Source organism: Pipistrellus hanaki (assembly GCF_964339955.1).
Source record: "Pipistrellus hanaki genome assembly, chromosome: 10".
Taxonomy (NCBI): domain Eukaryota; kingdom Metazoa; phylum Chordata; class Mammalia; order Chiroptera; family Vespertilionidae; genus Pipistrellus; species Pipistrellus hanaki.
Genome location: NC_140512.1, coordinates 53300548 through 53319728, shown reverse-complemented (window position 1 = coordinate 53319728; position 19181 = coordinate 53300548). Strand labels below are relative to the sequence as shown.

At 53.4% G+C, this 19181-nt stretch overlaps 1 protein-coding gene across 3 annotated transcripts in view; it reads right to left on the bottom strand.

The window, feature by feature from the left end:
- PLXNA4 (plexin A4) overlaps window positions 1-19181 on the bottom strand; it is a 402577-nt gene that overhangs the window by 35607 nt on the left and 347789 nt on the right. For all 3 annotated transcript variants that reach the window (XM_084897228.1, XM_084897227.1, XM_084897226.1), the window contains 9 exons: window positions 19001-19137; window positions 17787-17951; window positions 14551-14644; window positions 13875-14114; window positions 13106-13252; window positions 12194-12428; window positions 8873-9015; window positions 2875-3143; window positions 373-439 (listed from right to left, as the gene is read on the bottom strand). In XM_084897228.1, the coding sequence (XP_084753354.1) occupies window positions 373-439; window positions 2875-3143; window positions 8873-9015; window positions 12194-12428; window positions 13106-13252; window positions 13875-14114; window positions 14551-14644; window positions 17787-17951; window positions 19001-19137 (1497 nt within the window). The remainder of the gene's footprint in view (window positions 1-372; window positions 440-2874; window positions 3144-8872; window positions 9016-12193; window positions 12429-13105; window positions 13253-13874; window positions 14115-14550; window positions 14645-17786; window positions 17952-19000; window positions 19138-19181) is intronic.

Here is a 19181-nt window from a genome sequence, read left to right as displayed (position 1 = left end):
GACTGGGGCTGGAAGAGGCAGGAGGGAGAGGAAGAGGAAAAGCAGGGAAGTAGGGGTGAATTGGTTTTAGCTGAATGGCCCCTGCAGGTCCTCTCAGAGGCTCATCTCCGCTCACCCCAGAGAAAGCAGCCTGAGGGACCCATCCCTGGAGCTGGGACTAACTGTGAGGCTGTCTCTGACATGTCAGGAGCCCAGTCCCTCAGTGACGAGGGAAACTGGGTTTCTTTGGGGTACTCCCAGCCAGGCCCTGGAGGTGGGTAGAGACTTGGGGGCCGTGAGGGAAATGGGGCAGGCCGGGGAGGAGGCAGGTTGGTGCCCAGGCTGATGGGGAAACGGGGGCAAGGCCAGAGATATCCCCGCAGCCAAGCGTACCTTGAGGAACTTGTAGAGCAGGAAGGTGAACCAATTGGTCAGCATCTTCTCGGCCACTGACTCAGTCCTGTCACCCACCACACGGGGGCCAGCAGAGGAAGACAAAGACAGAAGCAGCCAGTCAGACCCTAAGACTGGGTAGGCAGGGGAAACAGTCTGCATGGGTCTTGCTGCTTAAGGTTTTTGGATCAAATCCTGAGGTCCCAAAGAACACTGAGTCCACAGACTCCCAGACACCCCGTAGCGATGAGATAAGCTCTGCCTGTGAGGCTGGAGCTGCTGCTCTGGGCCTGGGCTCCCGGTGGGTTTGGTGGGAACAGGTTAGCAGTGCTGGGCCCTGTGTGTGGTGATGAAAATGCTCTGTCTGCTGCCCAATAGCCACCAGGCATATGTGCCTACGGGGCAGTTGAAATGCAGCCAGAGCATCTGAGGAGCTGAATTTGCATTTTATTTACCTTTAATTAATTTAAATTTTATAAGTTGCATGTGGCTCGTAGTGCTCACATTGGGCCTTAGAGAACTTTATAGTTCATTTGGGTGAGAAAAGAAAAACAAAAAACCTGGGAGTTTCTAATCTGGCAGACAATAGAAAGGAAATTGGCAGGAGCAGGGGGAGCTGGCAAAAAAGCCAGATTGGACCGACCCAGCACCTAAGCTGAAGACTCAGAGCTGTCAGCAGCATATGCCTAGCTTTTCCCAAGAGGTGCCAGGATTTTTCCCTTTCAAAGGCTTGAACATCCTCTGGGAACCCTCCGCTGTTTTATTTATAATAGTAGAAAGTTCCTTCTCGAGTCTAACTTGCATCTTTCATGCTGCTATCCAAGTCCATTCATTCTTTTACTTTGGAAGTGAAGACACAGCAGCAGTGTTACTCGCCAAGGCCACTTTTGGTTGCATCCACTTAGAGGAAACAAACCATACTCAGCCTTGCACTAAGCATGTGGCCAGCTCCAAAGAGAATCCAGCCCATCCAGGCATGTTTACATAGATTTTAAAGTTGCAGGTACCTGAAGATACTAATAGCTAAAATCCCAAGACAGCTGGGCAGTTGCCAGCACACTGAAGGTGAGAGGAGAAAAGAAGGAAGGCTGTTGAAAGGAGCGGAGCAGCCATGGGCAAGAAGAAGAAAGGTGACGAAGGCAGGCAGAAGGGAGAAAGGGCATCTGGGAGAGAGCGAGCAGGAAACAAGAGCAGGAGACACAGACCCAGAGCAAGTCCACACCCGGATATGCCCCTGGGAGCTCTGGCAGGCCATGGCAACCCTAGCATTATGCCGGCGGGGAGCTGCATGGTGGAAGCAAAACAAAAATCAAAGTGATGCTCCGTGCTGTTTCCAAAGCGGTTCGGCTGCTCCTGCATGTAACAACCTTTGCAGCTGCGCAGGCCAAGGCCCGTGGCATCCGATAAGGCCTGGGTTCAGCCCTCTGAAAGCCACATCTATGCACAGGACCAAGCAGGAGGTCCTGTCCTAGCCCAAGAACAAGGACGGGAGGCAGCCGGTGAATGGTGGTCCAGGCAGAGGACAGGACATGATGGTTTTACATCTTCGTCTACTCCGTAGATTCTACAGGAAGGCTAATGACACTGGAATAATAGCCTAAAGGAGAAAAGGCCTTCGAGTTCATGGAAAGTGCCAATGGCAGCGTGGATAGAGTCAGAGGGTCTAACTAGTGTAAGGTGGAAGCCACAGGATCTGGCTACGAATTCACATGTGACCACTGGGTTTCAAGGGCCAGGATGAGGCACCATTCATGTGAGCGGTGGACCCTGGAACTGTGCAGAGCCTAGAACAGGTGCCAGGAAATCCCTGCTGCGATGCATCAGGCAAGTTGCTATTGAATGGTTTGAATTAATATATAGGCTGGACCACACTTCTCAAACGTTAATATGCATTCAGATCACCTCAGTGTCTCCTCGGAATGCAGACTCTGCTCCACGGAGTGTGGGAAGGGACCCGAGATGCTGGCTGCATCTCCAATAGCACTCGGTGATATTTAATTTTACTTACTTTTAATTCATTTATATTTAAATAGTCACGTATGGCTCATAGTGATCACAAGCAGACAGGTAGCAGTGCAAGTGGCTTGGGGCTCAAACTTCCCATCCTGAAATGGTGGGGTGGGTTCCCGGAGTGGCCTTGGGGTATCTCTCCTAATTCAGATTCTGATTTGGTCAAAGCCAGGGGATGGAAAATGACCTCTAAAGATCCCACAAGAAAAGAATTCCAGCCAATAGGGTCAAAACCAGGGGAGAAAAAGGGAAGAGAGAGGATGATAGAGAGCAGATATAGAAGCAGATAAAACACAACAAGGTGAGCAGCTGGGCGTGGCCAGTTGCATGATGAACAGGTTCTTTAAAGAAAGTGTGGGATGCCCCCAGCCTTTGGGCAAGTTGGTCTCTGACCTTGGGGGACTTGGCTACTCTTAGGAGCTCTGCCTTGGAAGGCAAAGGCCAGGCCTGGCGGGTGGGAGTAGGGGCCCTCTGACCTGCGCCGCCTCTCACCTCCGGAGCAGCAGCTTGGGGTGGTTCTTGCTCTCGAGGTTCTTGTCAATGAGGTCGGCCAGCAGCTGCTTCAGCACGTCCGTAGCGTACTCCAGCTTACTCTGCAGCACCGTCATGATGAGTGAGGCCACGTTGCCGCGGTCGCGCATGGAGAAGCTGCGCTGGGACTCGAGCGTGCGGATGAAGGACAGCAGGAACACCTTGTTGTTGATGAGCTGTGCAAAGAGCTTCAGGCCTTTCTCCACGCGCTCCTGCCGGTAGCCCGGGACCTGCCGAGGAGACCAGGTTCTGACTGCCACCTGCGAGGGCGAGGCTGTCGGAGCCAGGTCATGCCCCCGCAGGGTGGGCTGTGCACACTGCTGACCGTCCCACCCCGCCACTTACCCTCTGCAGCCTGGCTACTGCTGTCACATCCCTATCTAGTGCCAGCTAGCTACTTAGCCTCTGTCACAGCCCATGTGTGGGTCACTGTCTGTGGAGATGAACCGAGTGAGGCGCAGAGAGAACATCCCTGTGAGGAATAGGAACACGGGTTGGAACCCATATCTGCCCGTGGGGCGGCCTCAGTTCTTCCCTGATGGTGCAGTGGAGTTGAGGAGGTGCCCCACACCACAGCCACCCACCGTCGAGCCCCTGGTGGGGTCTCCGGGACGCGGGCTGCTGTGGGTTGCACCCTGGCTGATGGTTCACAGGCCTGAGCCTTTGCTGACCTAATGCTGGCCCATCTCCAGACCCGTGGGTCCTACTGGCAGGCCAGTGGCCTCACAGCCAGGACTTCAGGTTTCCCGTGGGCTCTGATACTAGCCCCTATGCAAGCTCAGACGAGTCCTTTACTTCTGCGGGAGGAGGGGGCACAAGTACATGTACCTGTAAGAATGGGAAGATTTAGCCCAACAGCCTCCCAGGCATTCCCTAACTCTAGCATCTGGAGACCCTGCTCCATCCTGGGGAAGGGGAGAAATGAGGCTTTATTTTCCTGCCTGCATCATCTGTTCACTGGGAGACCCATGCAAAGGTGGAAGGGTGTGCTATCCACTCAGCAAACATGAGCCAGCGGCTGGACCAGCCTGAGAAGACGCTGCTGGGAGACGCCCAAGGGTGGGCACAGCACCCTGTAGGAAACGGCCCAAACCGAACACAGCCAGATGCCCTGCAGCAAGAGCGTGGCTCGAGGGGCTGCGGTACATTCACCCGGTGGAATCCCACACAGCCGGGGGAAGGAACTGCCACTCACAGGAACAGGGATGCACCTTGCAGACACTGAATGGAAAAAGTCAGACCACAAAGAGGGCAGACTGAATAATACTATTTAGATAAAGATTTAAAAAAATAAATAAATAAAATAAATCCATGGTGGCAGGCAGATGTTTTTCTGGGGGTGGCTGTGACGGAGGAGGCATGAGGAACTCTGGGGTGGGAGTGAGGGGGGAGGGTGGCATTCTGGCTGTGATGGGCATGGTGGCTGGATGGCTGTGCTCACTCAGGGGAACAGAGCCCTGTTCGGACCACGTGTGTGTAGCTCTGTGTAAATACTCCCATGAGAACAAGGTGCTTGCTTAAACATAAGTCACAGCCTCTGCCCTGGAGGGGAAGCCACCCGAGAATATCAGGGCAGGGCATCTCTCGAGGGCTGGGGTGCGGGAGGTGGGAACTGGAGGCACTATCTAGGCCACATCTTGAGGACTAGGTCTCGCCCATGGGTGAGATGCTTTTGGTCATTGGGAAGGATCGTCATGTATGTAGCATGACAGTGTGGCACAGTTTCCGAGTCGGTCAAGCTGGGGTCCCCTCTGTTGCAGACATTTACCAGTTGTGGGGCCCCAAGTAGAGCCAGTTTCTTCATCGACAAAGCGAAGGTGTCACAGCTAATGTGTAGGTGGCTGACCAAAGGCAGGGCCTGGCTCCGACTAGTCTCCGCCTCCAGCCAGCACCTTGCCCTGTGCCAGACCCAGGGGACTCCCTAAATGAGCGGTGTGAATGTTCCAGTTCCACTTCTGCCACCTTCTCGGTCCTGGGGCAGCCAGGGCTTTCTCTGCTGATCTCTCTGCCCCAGTCCAAAACCTCTAGGGGAAAGCAGGATAAAACTGCCGCCACTCTGCCACTCGACTGTGTCAGGCGGACACTGCAGGCTTTTCACACCGTGGGTCTTTCCCTGCTCCTGGGAGATGGCAGGATGTGGTGCCGACGCACATCCTGGTTCACAGCCTGGCTCTGACACTCCTCTGTCTGGGATCTCAGGGAAGTCCCTTAGCCTCCTGTGGCCCCAGGGCAATATGGAGCTTCTCTCACAGGGTGTGGTGTGGGATCAAATGGATCAGTATGCCATGCTCAGCCCTGGGACCCAGCCCTGATCCTGCGAGAAGAGCTCTCCTTGAGGTACAGGAGGCCAGCCAACATCTGCCGCTCCCACAGTCCAGGCAGCTGGGAGTTCACTTTTGTTTCCAAGTCAAGTCCTCAGCAACCCCTCATTCCCCAAGGCCTCCCCTGGCCTCCTGCCTGGTTCCCCCACCTCCCACTCATGGGCACTGACAGAGGAAGGCAGGGAGACATGGCTGCCTCACCTTGTCATCAGCCTGGGTCTATATGCACAGCAGGCAGGTGTCTGTCTCCCACGGTCTGCCCCAGCTCTGTGACCATCCCCTTGCACACCTGTGCACACAACTTACTCCTTTTGTCCTCAAACCCCTCAGAGCAACATCTCCTCAACGTGACCTAATAATAATGGGGAGTGCCATTCCTGGGTGCCCACCAAGTGCCGTGATCAGTGTTGCCACTTGGAATGATCATGCAAGGCTGAGTGTGCCCCCTTCCAGCTTCTCTAACAGCTTCTCTGAGAAGCTAGTGAGGCTGTCCCAAGGCCAGTGGCTACAGGTAATACTGGGTTACCAACTACTAGTTTGTCAGTCTCACAAGCCGCTTCCATCCTCCCCATCTGGAGCCATGTCTACCCTACTCCGGTTCATGATTGAAAGCCAGCTCTGAGTCCTCTCTGCAGCCTCTCAGGCCTCCCAGTGGCTCAGGCTCAGGGGCCAACGGCAGGTTGGCACGGTGGCACCTGGAGAGGAAGAAGGCACACAGGGCTGAGCAGACAGCACCTTCGGCATGAGCACGTGCCCTGGACTTCCCATTATGGCTGTACCCACTTCTGGATGGCAGGGCTGGGCCCCGGGACCCACGGAGAACCAGTGTCTCAGTCAGCAGCCTGGGGTTTGGACTCACAGAGACTAACTGGCTCACGTGCAGAAAACCCCCGCTCCCTCTGGGCTCTATTCCCTCAGCCATAAAATGAGAATATGAGTGCACGTGTCATAATGTTTTATGGACATTAAATAAGATAATGTATGTAAAGTGCTTGGCGCACATTTTATTACTTGCCCCTCCCATCTCACTGGCTGCTCTCTCCGATCCCTCTCCCCGGTTCCCTGGCTATCTAGCTCACTGGCACCGCGTCCCTGTTTTATGACAGGGGAGATGGCAATGAAGTGTCTCGGTAAAGAGTATCCAGACAATTCCCCTTTGTAACGTGCCACCCTGCCCCCTACCCAAATGCCACTCTGAAACAAGGCTTTCTTTATTCACCAGATGGTTCCATAATTTAGTTGAAGTCTGTGAGTATAAAACTGGATAGTAAATTTTAATTGTAGTCCAATAAGGTAGAGTTAGGAGGCAATGGTAGGTTGAAAATGGTGACTGCTTTCTGTTTCCAAAGGATTGGCGTGTGTGACCAGTGCCTCGGCAGCCGCTTCCCCAAATGCCCGAATTTCACCCAGATGGTCCCAAAGGGACAGCCTGGAGCCAAAAGACACCTTCTTGTCTACACGCTTCCACCACTCATGCCCAACCAGCTGGGCAGGTATCCCGGAGGCTGAAAAGGCTGGAAAACTCTGGTTTACTTTAGTTAGTGGCTTCCCTGGGAATATTTCAATTCTCAGGAAGCCAACAGGGAGAAACTATGCTGGTGGCAAATAGGGGTTGGAAAGAAGTAAGAAAACGACGACCCACATAAGATCTCTGGTTCTAGTATAGGGAGCGGGGGTCTCACATACCCCAGGCTCATGTGGAACAGTGCAAGTTAATTTCTGCCTGCAAGCAATTAATTCATGAGTTTAATGGAAATGGAAAAGTAGTAAGTGCTGGATATATACCCAAAGATTGGAAGCAGGGTCTCAGAAAAATATTTGTGCCCCGTGTTCATAGCAGTATTATTTGTAACAGCCAAAAGGTGGAAGCAGCCCAAGTGCCCGTTGACAGATGAATGGATAAACAAAATGTGGTCTATTAAACAGACTATGATTCTACCTTAAAAAAGGAAAGAAATTTTGCCTCACGCTACAACACAGGTGAGCCTTGACAACATTTTGCAGAGTGAATAAACCAGTCACTAAAGGACAGTTACTGTCCGGTTCCATTTGTATGAGGTACCAAGAGTAGGGACACTCATAGACAGGGGTCCATGCTGGTGGCCATGGAGGGAAATGGGGAGTGGTTGTCCAATGGGCAGAGTTGCGTGGGGAAGATGCAAAGGTTCTGGAGCTGATGGTGGTGATGGTTGCACAACCGTGTGGATGTACTCAGTGCCGCTGAACTGGACACCTCAACATGGTCGAAAGTTTATGTTGTATTTATTTTACTACAACGAAAAAACAAAGGTGTGTGGCCTGCTAATTCAGAGCCCATGCCTAACAATTAGCTCTTTCGTGGGCTCCTGCTCAGGGAAATTGGTAAAGCTGGCTGTTAACTCCTTTGTGAGCTGAGGCTGGGATCAGAGGGCCTCCCCTCTAGAGAAAGGCAAGGGAAATGGAGACTATTTAGGCTTAAGGGGAAACGTTAAGGATCCAGATAAGGAGTAAGGCAGTGGAAGGACATGTGTGATTTATAACGGGCCCAGCCTCTACCTCCCTTTGCAGAATCCTGAAGACATTCCCTCCGGTCAGTACCTGCAAAAGCACTCAACTCCCGAGTGATGGGCCTGTTTTATTTTATGGACAATATAAATCTCGGAACTAGTCTTATTTTCTGTTGCTGCTACGGCCACAACCTCCCATCCATCCTAATAAGTAGCCAGCGCCGTGAGGCATGACACTGATGAAGCACCTCGGAGTCAGGTGTGCGGGCTTGCTGTTGGAGGACCGGCTCAGGCATCTCACTGCCTGGACTCAAACCCTGGCCTGCTCCCTCCCAAAGTGCCCCATGCCCTTAGTTTTGTCACCTGTATTAGGAGCATACCTACTTCAGAGGGCTCTTGGGGGGTGAGGGGGTGGAGAAGGGCGCTAAACGAATGCATGCAGGTAAAGTATTTAAAACTGGACCCGTCAGCAGTCAACTAGTAGTGACTATTCCTTATGATTACTATTTTGCCCAAGTTTCCTTGTGTATATTTTTCACTTTTCTCTGGTACTTGTATTTATAATTCATTCCAAATCTCTTTCAGAACAAAGGGTAATATGAATATATGTATCAGCCAGATCCTATGCTAGACAGGAAGAGGGATAAAATGTTCAAAAGATGAGGTCCCTGCTGGTACAAAAGAGAGTTAGGTTTTTATCGCTCACTTTCCACTTCCCTTCCCAGTGCGTCACTTATCTTTCCACACAGATTTATTGAGCAGCAACTAAGTGGTGAAATCATCATATCACATCACAGTCTCTTAAATAAGGGTCCATGAACTCTCAACATTTGCTTGCCAGATTTCTTATTTCTGTGAACATGTACAGTTTTTCTGAGGAGAGGGACTTGCATTCAACTCTAAAGGAATGCATGACCCCTAAGTCCCAAAGCCCCACTCCCATCTCTGCTCTGAGGTTTCCGGGCTCGGCCCCACTGCCCTCGGAGGGACCCGCTGGCGCCAACAACTGGGGGTCCTGGGCAACTTTCACCCCCTCCCTGACCTCAGCTTCCTCGCCTCTGGATCAGGCAGCTAGGCTTGAAGGTCACCAACACCTTTCTCTGTGCTGACACCATGATGGGGAAGGCCTTGGGCATGGGTACGTTTTCTCACCTCGAGGTCCCGGAGGACAGGATGGTCTTCAATTCCCGGGAACAGGACCCGCATGGTGTAGGTTCTATAGTCCAGGAAGGGAATCCCAGCTCCATCCAGGTCACTGGTCAACTCGTGGATGTCTGTCTGCAGCTCAGCAAAGGCTGCCACAAAGAGAAGCCCGTGAGACTTCTGGGTGGGGCAGGCCCAAGAGTTACTCCCAACTCAGGACCCTAAGACCCCTTACTCAGGCCCCAGGGGACATGAGCAATGGGCCTCAGATATGCAGGAATAAGAAAAGGGGACATTTTCATTTAAGCAGCTGAGGTGAACTACACAGGCACGGGAGAAATGTGCAGCCCAAGGAAGCTTGTCTTGGGCCAAATTCCTTCTAAAGCCTGGATGGGGGCAGGCCATCCACAGATCTGTGCTGCTGCTGGGGCCAGGAGTGCCTCCCCATCTGAAGAAGAAAGGCTTTGATTTGCAAATGTACATGAGGCCCTAGCCATTTGACTCAGTGGATAGAGCATCGGCCTGTGGACCAAAGGGTCCTAGGTTTGATTCTAGTCAAGGGCACGTGCCTCAGTTGCAGGTCCTCCCTGGCTTGGGCCCAGGTTGGGGCTTGTGCAAGAGGCAACCAATCCATGTCTTTCTTTCACATTGATATTTCTCTCTATCTTTCCCTCTCTCTTCCACTCTCCCTAAATATCAATGGAAAAAATATCCTCCTGTGATGATTAAAAACAAATGTGCATGGGGCTGGGGCCATAGAAGAATGGTGGTTGGGGAAGAGTCGAGGAGGAGTTTCTAGTGATGAAGGGTCTATTTCTGATTCTGTGTTTGATGGTCCTTTAAGAGTTAAGGACAATTTATTCCGAGTCTCAGTTCTGGGCCATGCAGGTCACTGGAGCCATCAAACCACCAAATGAGGCCAGATGGAGAATCTGCCACCCTATGATATTCCTTCCACATGAATGTGCAGAGTGGGTCTCGTCCTTCCTTCCACAGGTTGATGCTACTCATTGGTGAAGTATGAGCTGTGTGGGCATTGCTGTCTGTGGAGGCAACTCAGGTGTCCAGAGAGTCACAGAGCTGCAAGAGCCCTCTAGCTCAGGGAAAGGCCAGCACACAGGCTGAGGTTGTTATACAGCCTCAAAGCTGTGACCACACCCTGTCGTGGGCTGCCCTCTGCCACCTGAGAAAGTCAGAGGTAAAGTACCCAACCCTTCCGTGTTTTGCCTTTCTCTTTGGCACATGCTTGCACACACATAGACACATATACATGCACATGTGTGTGCACACTCCAGAATGGATTAACACATGCTAACAAAGCCAGTGGATGTTGACTAAACAATATTTCTTTCTGTTTATACAAACACAAGAACTGGTGAAAATACCTGATGGACTCAGAGATTCAAAAGCTCTGCCCTTGAAAAGCACACCCTGTGTCCAGTGGGCTCTGGTGACCCCAGGAACACAACATGCTGCCCCAGGCCCTGGACCCCTCTGCCTCCTGCCATGCTGACTGCAGGCGCAAGGAGCTTGAGGTTTTGAGCTTGAGGACACCAATGCTTTCTATCTGACAGACAACGGGGAGGCCATGGGGAGCTCCTGTGCTGCTCTCTTCCCACACCTCTGCTCTGGTCACATCGATACTTGTCAAGCAAAGTGACTCCGAAGCAGAGCATCCCAGCAAACCTGACAGCAATGTGTGTGCACATGTGCTTGTGAAGGGGAGTCAGTGAGCCTTTTGGCAAGTATTGTCACCAAAGTCCTGATGAACACTCATTTATGTTCACGATGAACACACATGTGCACTTGTGGGAGAACATGGGCATGCACACATGAGCATGAATGCGAATATGTGTGCTTGAGTGTATGGATGAGAGTGCATGAGTGGTCATCTGAGTGTGTGTGTGTGTGTGTGTGTGTGTGTGTGTGTGTGTGTGTTATATCAGAAGATGACGGGCCCAGACCGGGGTTCCTCTGAGTGTGTGTGTAAGTGCTGTCCTGGCTCACTGTCATGAGTGTGTGTGCAGGTAACATCCTAGTTCATTGTCAAGTCTTTAGGAAGTCATTTTCCTGGACCCAAGTTGCCCTGAAAACATTCCAGAATCAGCCCTGGGCACCCCTGGAAAGTACTTCAGATGAACCTCCATGCTGCTCTAGTCCTTTCTTCCTGCCACCTCAGCTGCTCTAGTCCTTTCTTCCTGGACTTTGGATGGGTCTCCCCTGAGCAGAGGCTAGGGCTCTCCTGGCACCTCCGTTGATGCTCAGCTGGCCTCCCTGTCTGATGATAATTGCCCCTCCTCTGGAACATTCTCAGAGAGGAGCCTGGCTTCACCCTGCCCTCAGTGCCCCTCCCAGCTGGGGTGCTCATCTGGTGAGGAGGAGAGGGAGAGAGCTGGCTTTTTATCAGTCTGCAGCTTCTCTTCAAGTCACCAAGTGCCTCCAACACTCAAAGCCTCACGCCTGCCACACATAAAAGAGATTCTAATCACTACTCCTAATTAGAAGAAAGAGTACATTGCAGAAAAAAAAAATTAAGCATCGAAAATATAATAAAAGGCAGTAATTAACAGTCCCACAAGGCGGAAGTGCGTTGACAGCAAAAGGATGTAGAGAGGGGATGGATGAAATGGACCCACCTCCCATCAGAGAGCCCCAGGTAGGGGCCAGATTTACTCCGTGTATAAACCTACAGCAAGCAGCCACTCACCCCTCCCCGGTGACTCCCAGAATGATATCCAAGGGGTGACAAGAGTCTGACTCCTTAATTTCCTTCTGAGATTCTGTGCAGCTGGTTTCAGTTCATGGTGCATTGGTAACTTCTAAAATACAAGCTGTGAAACACTCTTCCTTCTAAATCTCAGATCAGCCCTGCAGCCCTGCTTTCCTTCTGGAAGACAGCTGAAAATGGCTTGAATGTGTTATGTCCAGGCCCCCCGAGAGGGCAGTACAAAATCCACTGGCCAGGATTCTTGGCTGGAAACTGCTCTCATGGGATTTGAAATGACCCCAGCTTGACTTGGGGAAAAAGACAGGGACATCTTGAGGAAGAGGGACAGGAGGCTTTAGCTTACCTGGCTTTGCCCGGGTGGGGACTGGCTAGGATATGGGATTGGTCTGGGCACAGGCTCATGGGTCAAAATTCAAGTTCTGCAGGTAGAAACCCAAGCCCCAGCACTGCCCACTGCTGCCCAGCACAGCCCGGCCTACTGCTTATGTGTGAGCCACACATGTACACATGCACACACACACACACACACACACACACACATGCAAATGCACATGTACACCCAGCCTCCAGCATGGAGCCACAGCCACCTGGCCACTCAGTACCTTCTTTGCACTCCAGGGCTACCCGGGACTCCAGGTTGTCCATTTGCATCTGCAGCCGCTTCAGTGTGAGGTCGCTTTCTCGGGACTTGCGTTTGTAGGCGATGAGCACGGCCACGATAAAGATGATGAGGAGGCCACCCGCCACGGCGATGCTGACGATGGCGGGCAAGCTGAGAGGGCTGTCCGGGGCGATGTACACCATCCCCGGGGAGTACTCCATGCCGCCGACTCGGGCCTGGGGGCATAGTGGGCGAGAGGGAGCTGGGCGTGGGGACAGAGCATCCGAGGACACAGTCCCGGGTCACCGGTGCACTGGTGACCAGGGTGGGACGAGGGAAATGGCTCCTGGGAACAGCAGCATCTTTGGTTGTAAAAATAACCTAGAGGGCATTTGGGGCTGGGCAAGGGGGTCTGCATAGCTAGCATGGGCACCCCTACAGCAGGAAAATTCATTCTCTCTTATCCAGAAGACAACACGGGCATCTTCAAAGGAAATGGCACACAACTGGGATCTAAGAGTGTGACATGATGAAATCAATGACTGGGTCCTGTCACTCATCCCATTGTAAGGACTGGTGACCGTGGCACAGACGTGATATTGGGGACCTCCATAGGCCAACAAGGGTCCTTTTCTGGAAGAGTCTCCTGCTCATGAGGACCAATTTAACACATCATTTAAAGTGACTTGCTTTGCTCTCATCGTGGTGCCAGTCAATGTGGAAGGACTGACAGTGCAGGAAAAGGAAGTCCGAAGAAAGACAGGGTGGGAATAGGGTGTGGGGAGGTTGGAGGAAAATTGAAACAGCCAGGATCCCCTCCCGGGATGCCTGGGGGCACAGGGTGGAGCTGGGCCACTCACACCCCGGTCCCTATGCCCCGTCTACCCGGGACAGACAGGGCCCGCAGCCTCACCATCACTTTGTGCCTGCCAATGAGGTTGGGCGACTCGCAGAGCAGCTGCACGTCGGACACCGTCACAGCACACGGCTTCTCCCCGACCAGCACGGTGTAGTTCAGCTTCACGTTGCCCCCAGCTACAGGGGGGATCAGGTTCTTGCCCTGGATGGACAGGAAACCCAGTTCCCACCCCAGAGTCAGGGCCACAGCCACTGCTGACTACCTGTCCTCCCTCAGGAGTTTCCAAACCACCGGTGAGCCGGTGGAGAGGCCACCTTCCCCAGTAAGTCCACCAAAACCATGGCCCATACTTTACCATCCCCCCTTTCTCAGTTGGCATCAATAATCAAGGCACTCTTTTCAGCTTATCCCAAACGCAGCCTCAGAATCCTTCTCAACCCAGAGCTATCAGCTACTACCGGTGGATTCAAATTGCCATAGAAGTTAAAATGAAACTGCCCACACTCCAAATTAAACCCTATGTTGTGATTTTCAAAAGGCTGCGCAGGAAGAATCAGTCTGAACCTTTGACCTCCCAGCATCTGACAAAGCTCGGGAGTCTGATGGCCAGTGTGGATCTGGCTGCCCTGACCAGGTCTCCATGGCCTGTAAGGGGAGTGAGCCTTCAGCACAAACTCAGGGAGAGCGTTTGCATACTCTGAGCTATAACACAGTCTGAGCTAGGGACTCTAGTCAAGCTTTGGCAGGAGCCCGAGGCTTCTGGCCTCTCTCTTGGGCAGCAGCCATCTTTCTTCCCACCTCCCAACCCCCAGCCTCAGTCTACCTTCAGGATGATGGGTGTGCCAGGCTTGAGCTCCAGGATTCCTGAGGGACCAAAGGCCTCAAACACGGGATTGGGATAGTAGGTGAAATTGGTCTTGTTGAGGATGAGCAGGGACTGGACATTGTCCAGGATGAAGCCGAACTCCTCGGGCCTCTCGGTCAGGTCAGACTGGTGGTCGGGTCCCAGAGCGAGGGCCGGAGCCTGGCAGGTCATCTCGGTGGCGTTCAGAACCTCACAGAGCTGCGGAGGAGCAGAAGGGAGACTCAGCCGCATGTGGCAGAGGATTGACATAGACAGTTATGCCTGAGTCAGAATCCTTTGCAGCCAGGAACACACAGCCTAGCACTCAGGGAATGTGTGCTGCATGCACCTTGTTCCGCATTGCCCATGGCAAGTATGGCAGTGATGAGGTCATCTCTAAGCTAAGGAGCAGAACTGGGGGTCAGAAGACTGGAGGAAAATGGATATAAAGCTCCATATACCCTAGAAGCCACTGGCCTTCCCTTCCTATACCCCAAGATGTGAAAATGCCCTCATTCTGCTCAGGGGCATCACACAAAAAGGGTCATCAGTGTCCGGGGTGGGCCCCTCTGAGTCCCCAGGGAGACCCACACCCTTTAGGGAGGTGACATGCTGGGTGGACAGCCCCCGTGACCCCTGCCAACCACAGACTCACATTGATGTGCTCCTTCCCTCCGTGCTTGGCACGGATCTGGGGGTTCTGGATGAGGTTCAGGTGAGTCCCCCACACGGTGATGGGTGTGTTCCCACTGCCCGGGAAGAGAGAAAGAGGCTTGTGAGCAGAAGGATAGGAGCAGCAATGGTTCTCGGTGACGATGATGACATAACCACCCCGGCTGCGCTTCCACATTAAAGACAACAGTAGCCAGTCGGCATGACAACGTTCATGGGGACAAGGCTGACGAGCTGACTGCATAATAACTAAAAGGAGCTCTCTGCAGCTAAGGCAAAGACAGTGATGACCAGATGTCTGTGGCCACCCTGCGCTGAGCTCATTCGGAGCGCAGACACCCTGTGGAGACCAGGTCTGCCGCTTGGCCCTTTTAGCTCCCCAAGGCCTCCGGCCTCTAGCCTCCAGCCAGCTGCTCCTTTGCAGACCCCTGGGGTCTCCTCCTCCAGCTCTCACCAGTCTCAGAAAATGTTCCACAGTGCCCTTGGCCTCGTGGACCAGACTGTCCCCACCAGACCCTCCAGGGCCTGAGCACAGCCTCCTTCCCAGGGCAACCATACCACCAATTGCCATGGTAGAAGCTTCAGCCAGCTTAGGGCCAGGGAAGGCAGAGGCCCAGACACTCGGGAGCCTCCTCTCAGAATGCAAAGGGGACAGGCTCCTGGGCTCAGTCTCCCACACCCCAGTGTCTGCCAGAGGAGGAGGATGGGTGGGGGGTCAGGAGGTTCACTTTGAGCAGCTTTACAAGGCAGCCTGGATGTCAGTGCTCTCCTTTTGGGTGGCTAAGAAGCTGACATGGTAGGGGGGCTATCTTCTTTGGGGACAACTCACAGGACAGGGAGGAATCACCTTTCCCACAACCGAAGGAGTGTCTTCAAGAAGAACCCTACTACCTACAGCAGTTGAGTAGTTATAAGTGTGCTGGGTACAGAACCCTGGACACCCATTCATTTCTACCCTCTAGTCTCCTGCCCCTCTTTACTCTCCCTGTAACTTCCCCTGCCTTTCTCTCGCCTCCACCTGTCCCCCAAAACTCACTCACACACATGCCTGCACACACACACACACACACACACACACACACACACACACACGTGTGCAGAAAGATTCCCATGAAACAGGGCAGTGTTTGAGCTTCTGATATCCAGCCATCTTCTGATCTTCTCAATCAATTCAAAACAAATCTATCCAACGTCCCCCGTCACTGATCCTCAGTAGCCCAGGGTGGAAGCCATGCAGAGGCAGAAAGTCTGCAGAGCCCTCCTGCCTGACCCCCCCCCCCCCCCCCAGTGTGGGCTTCAACTGCAGCAAAACCCTGGAGCCACTGATGGACGCAGGACCGTGCTCCACCCCTGTTGATGACAACAGGAATGATGGCACTTCTGTTTCTGTGACAGTGACATGAGGAAGCACTGAATTAACCAGGCTGAGAATTCCTCAGGGGGTTGCAGAGTTTGTCTTAGGCAAAGGGGGCTATGCCAACTCCCCCAACTCACCAGGCCCTGGGGGCAAACCCTGGAGTCGCTTTTTACAGGCTATGTCCCCTCTCCTTGCCTATAGGCTGCATCTGCTTAAGATCATGGCTAAAACTTAGTAGGTTTGGTCCTTAGAGAGTAAATTGATGAGGACAACCAAGTCTCATATCAGAAATGCTGCCTTTCCTTGGGTATAAGCCTGGGGGTGGCAAACTCTTTCTGTAAAGGGCCAGAGACTAAATACTGCCGGCTTCCCAGGCTGTGTGGTCTGCCACAGTTCCTCAGCTCTGTTCTTATGGTGAGAAAGCAGCTACAGACAAAACATATACAAATGAGCGTGGCTGTGTTCAAATAAAACTTTATTTCAAAAGCCAGATTTGGACAGCCAGATTTGGCGTCCATGCTGGAGTTTGCTAACTCCTGGTTTCAAGGATTATTCTCTGGACTGAAGTGGTCTCTGACTCCTGCCTCAGCTTGTGGAGACGATATCTTCATGCCCTCCACTCCCTGCTGGCCCCTGGCAAACAGTGGGAGAGCCTAGGACTGAGGGCCAGGGAGGAAGAGGGAGCTGAGCCAGACAGCATGCTGTGCCTCTGTATCCCTTAATCCTCTCAGCTGCCCTTAGAGCACATGTGTCAAACACAAGGCCCGCGGGCCAAATCCAGCCCGCCAGGCCTTGCAATGTGGCCCGCACCACGCTGTCATCACTGCACTCCGCTGTCAGTTTATGACATTGTCAGTTTATGACTGTTCAATAAACCATTCGGCCCGTGATTTAGGCTGGATTTTAGATTTTGGCCCCTTCTCTGATTGAGTTCGACACCCCTACCTTAGAGGGAGGTTAAGTAACTCCTAGGGTCACTTGGCGGTAAGCAGTGGAGTTGGGCTAAGCTCACCCCTGCCCCAAACCCTGTTCCATTCCCCATGTGGCCCCTGATACAGCCATTTCCCCACTGTCACCAGGGGCCTTGCAGTCGGGATGCCCTCTTGAAGGGCCTGGCAAAGAAGACCCATGCTGCCTGCCTGAAGTTCCTTCCTGTGGTGGGAACCCCCACTCCTGGCATCACCAAGCCGGGGCTGAAAGAAACCCAGGTCCCGGGGTTTCCAAAGCCCCAGGTGAGTTGCCCAAGAGGTGCAGACCCTGGGAAATGATGCAACTGACCCAAGTCATCTTGTGAACGGCTGAGCATGAGACTGCACTGGAGGGTCTTTCTGGAGCAGTATCATGCCTGGCTCCCTTGTCTAAGAAACATGTTCTGTGGACTCCCGAGGAGCACGGGGGGAAATGTGGGAATCAAGACCTGGTCCCTGCCCTGGGGGAGTGTGCAACAGAAGGAAGGACAAAGCCAGCGGGAAGCTAGAGGTCATGGCTGCTGAGACACAGGAGGCCATAGAAGCAGAGGATGGGCCTCCTCACCAAACCCCGGAGGTTGGGGTGTGCTTTCCTTCCAGAGCAGGCCAAGAAGAAGCTGGACCAGACCTTACTCTTCCTCCTGCGCTCCCCCGCAGGACTTGAATTACTGTCCCTATTTGCCAGAAGTGAGGTTTAAGGAGTAGGATGACACCTCCCCCGACAGTCACTGTGAGACCAACAAGAGCCTGGCCACGAGGTCCTGCATAGAGGTGCTCTCAGGGGAAGGAGGGAGCCAACTCCAGTTCATCAGTCCCCAAAGCAGCACTTGGTCCCCAGAACTCTCTTTGGCGTTTGAGAGTCGAGGGAGGAAAGCGAGGTTGGGCAGTGCCTACCTGACGATGCTCCACTCTGGCTCAATCCGCACGATGGTGGGGTCCTCCATGTACTGGAAGACCAGGTCCTGGTGGATCTTGGCCCTGTCCACCTGCACCGTCACTTCCATCGCCAGCACCTCCTCTGAGGATGTGGTGTTGCAGACGATGTAGGATGAAGAGCGCCTGGAGAGAGGGAAAACATGGAGCTGGGTTCCTGGGGTCCAGAAAGGGTGGTGGTCCCCGGTCAGGGCCCTCTCACCGCCAGGCTAGACCCATTTGTCAGGCCCCTTAGAGGCAATGGTGAGCACTGCCTCCGACATAAACCTCTGGGAGGGACTGGCAAAGACAGGCTCTCTTGAGCCCTCTTTCTGCCTCGTCCTTGGGTCTTGCCTTCAAACCTGCCTAGCCCCACTCTTGGCGAGAATCCTGCTAATTCAGTTTAGCAAGAATCCCCCAACCCTTGCTATCTATCTGATCAAATTTCTCATCCTTCACCCCAGATATCTGATCCCCCTGGCCAGCCTTCAGCAAGAATCCTGTTATGTTGGTTTAGTAAGGATCACCCTACCTTTAATCTTTCCTCTTAGTAATTTTCCGCCTTCTGACCCCCCCACCCCCCCTGCTGTTGGGTGTAAGTGCCCAGCTGTCTCTGCTGCGTGCGGAGCTGAGCCCCATCTCCTTTGTTGGGATAGCTTGACACCTGCTGCAACAGGCCCTGAGCTTAGCTCCCTCCTGGGAAAACCTCTCTCTGCAGAACTGCTCTTCTGCGGGGGCCGGCCCCCTGCCACATCTCATAGAGTCCTTCACTAGACACACTTCCTGCCTCACTGTGCCCCAGGCTCCTGGCTCAGGAAAGGCAGGCCCTTCTGGGGCTGGATGGTGGGACCAGGGGAGAGAAAGCCAGATGCCTTTGGATATACAGTTGAGCGAGCTGTGGTAGCTGCCCCTGCCAACTATCAGCAGTCCCAAACAAGCTAACCCCAGGGGAGGGACTCTAGATTCCAAATCGTGTCCTGTGGAACCCCAGGGTTCTGCCAGTAGGCAGTATGGGGCACCAAGGTGAATGTGGGCAACAGCACAAGGGCCTATCCAGGGGTAGGGTGGCTGAGCCAAACATCCACAGTCAGGTGTACCCAGAAAGCCACTTTCCAGAGAGGTAGCAGCCATCCCAGAGGTCAGCCTGGGGAAGTCTGCTGCCTGGATGTGCACCCCAAAGTCTGCCCCGTGCTTACCTGTGGAAGAGACAGGGCTGCCTGCCGAATAGCACAACCACATTGCTGCCTGCGTTCAGGTTGGTGCCGGTGATGGTCACCTGGGTGCCTCCGGACCTGGGCCCCTGGCTGGGCTTCAGGTCTGAGAGAGTCAGCGTCTGTGTAAGAGAGGACCTGGCCTGAGACACAACTGGGACGGGCT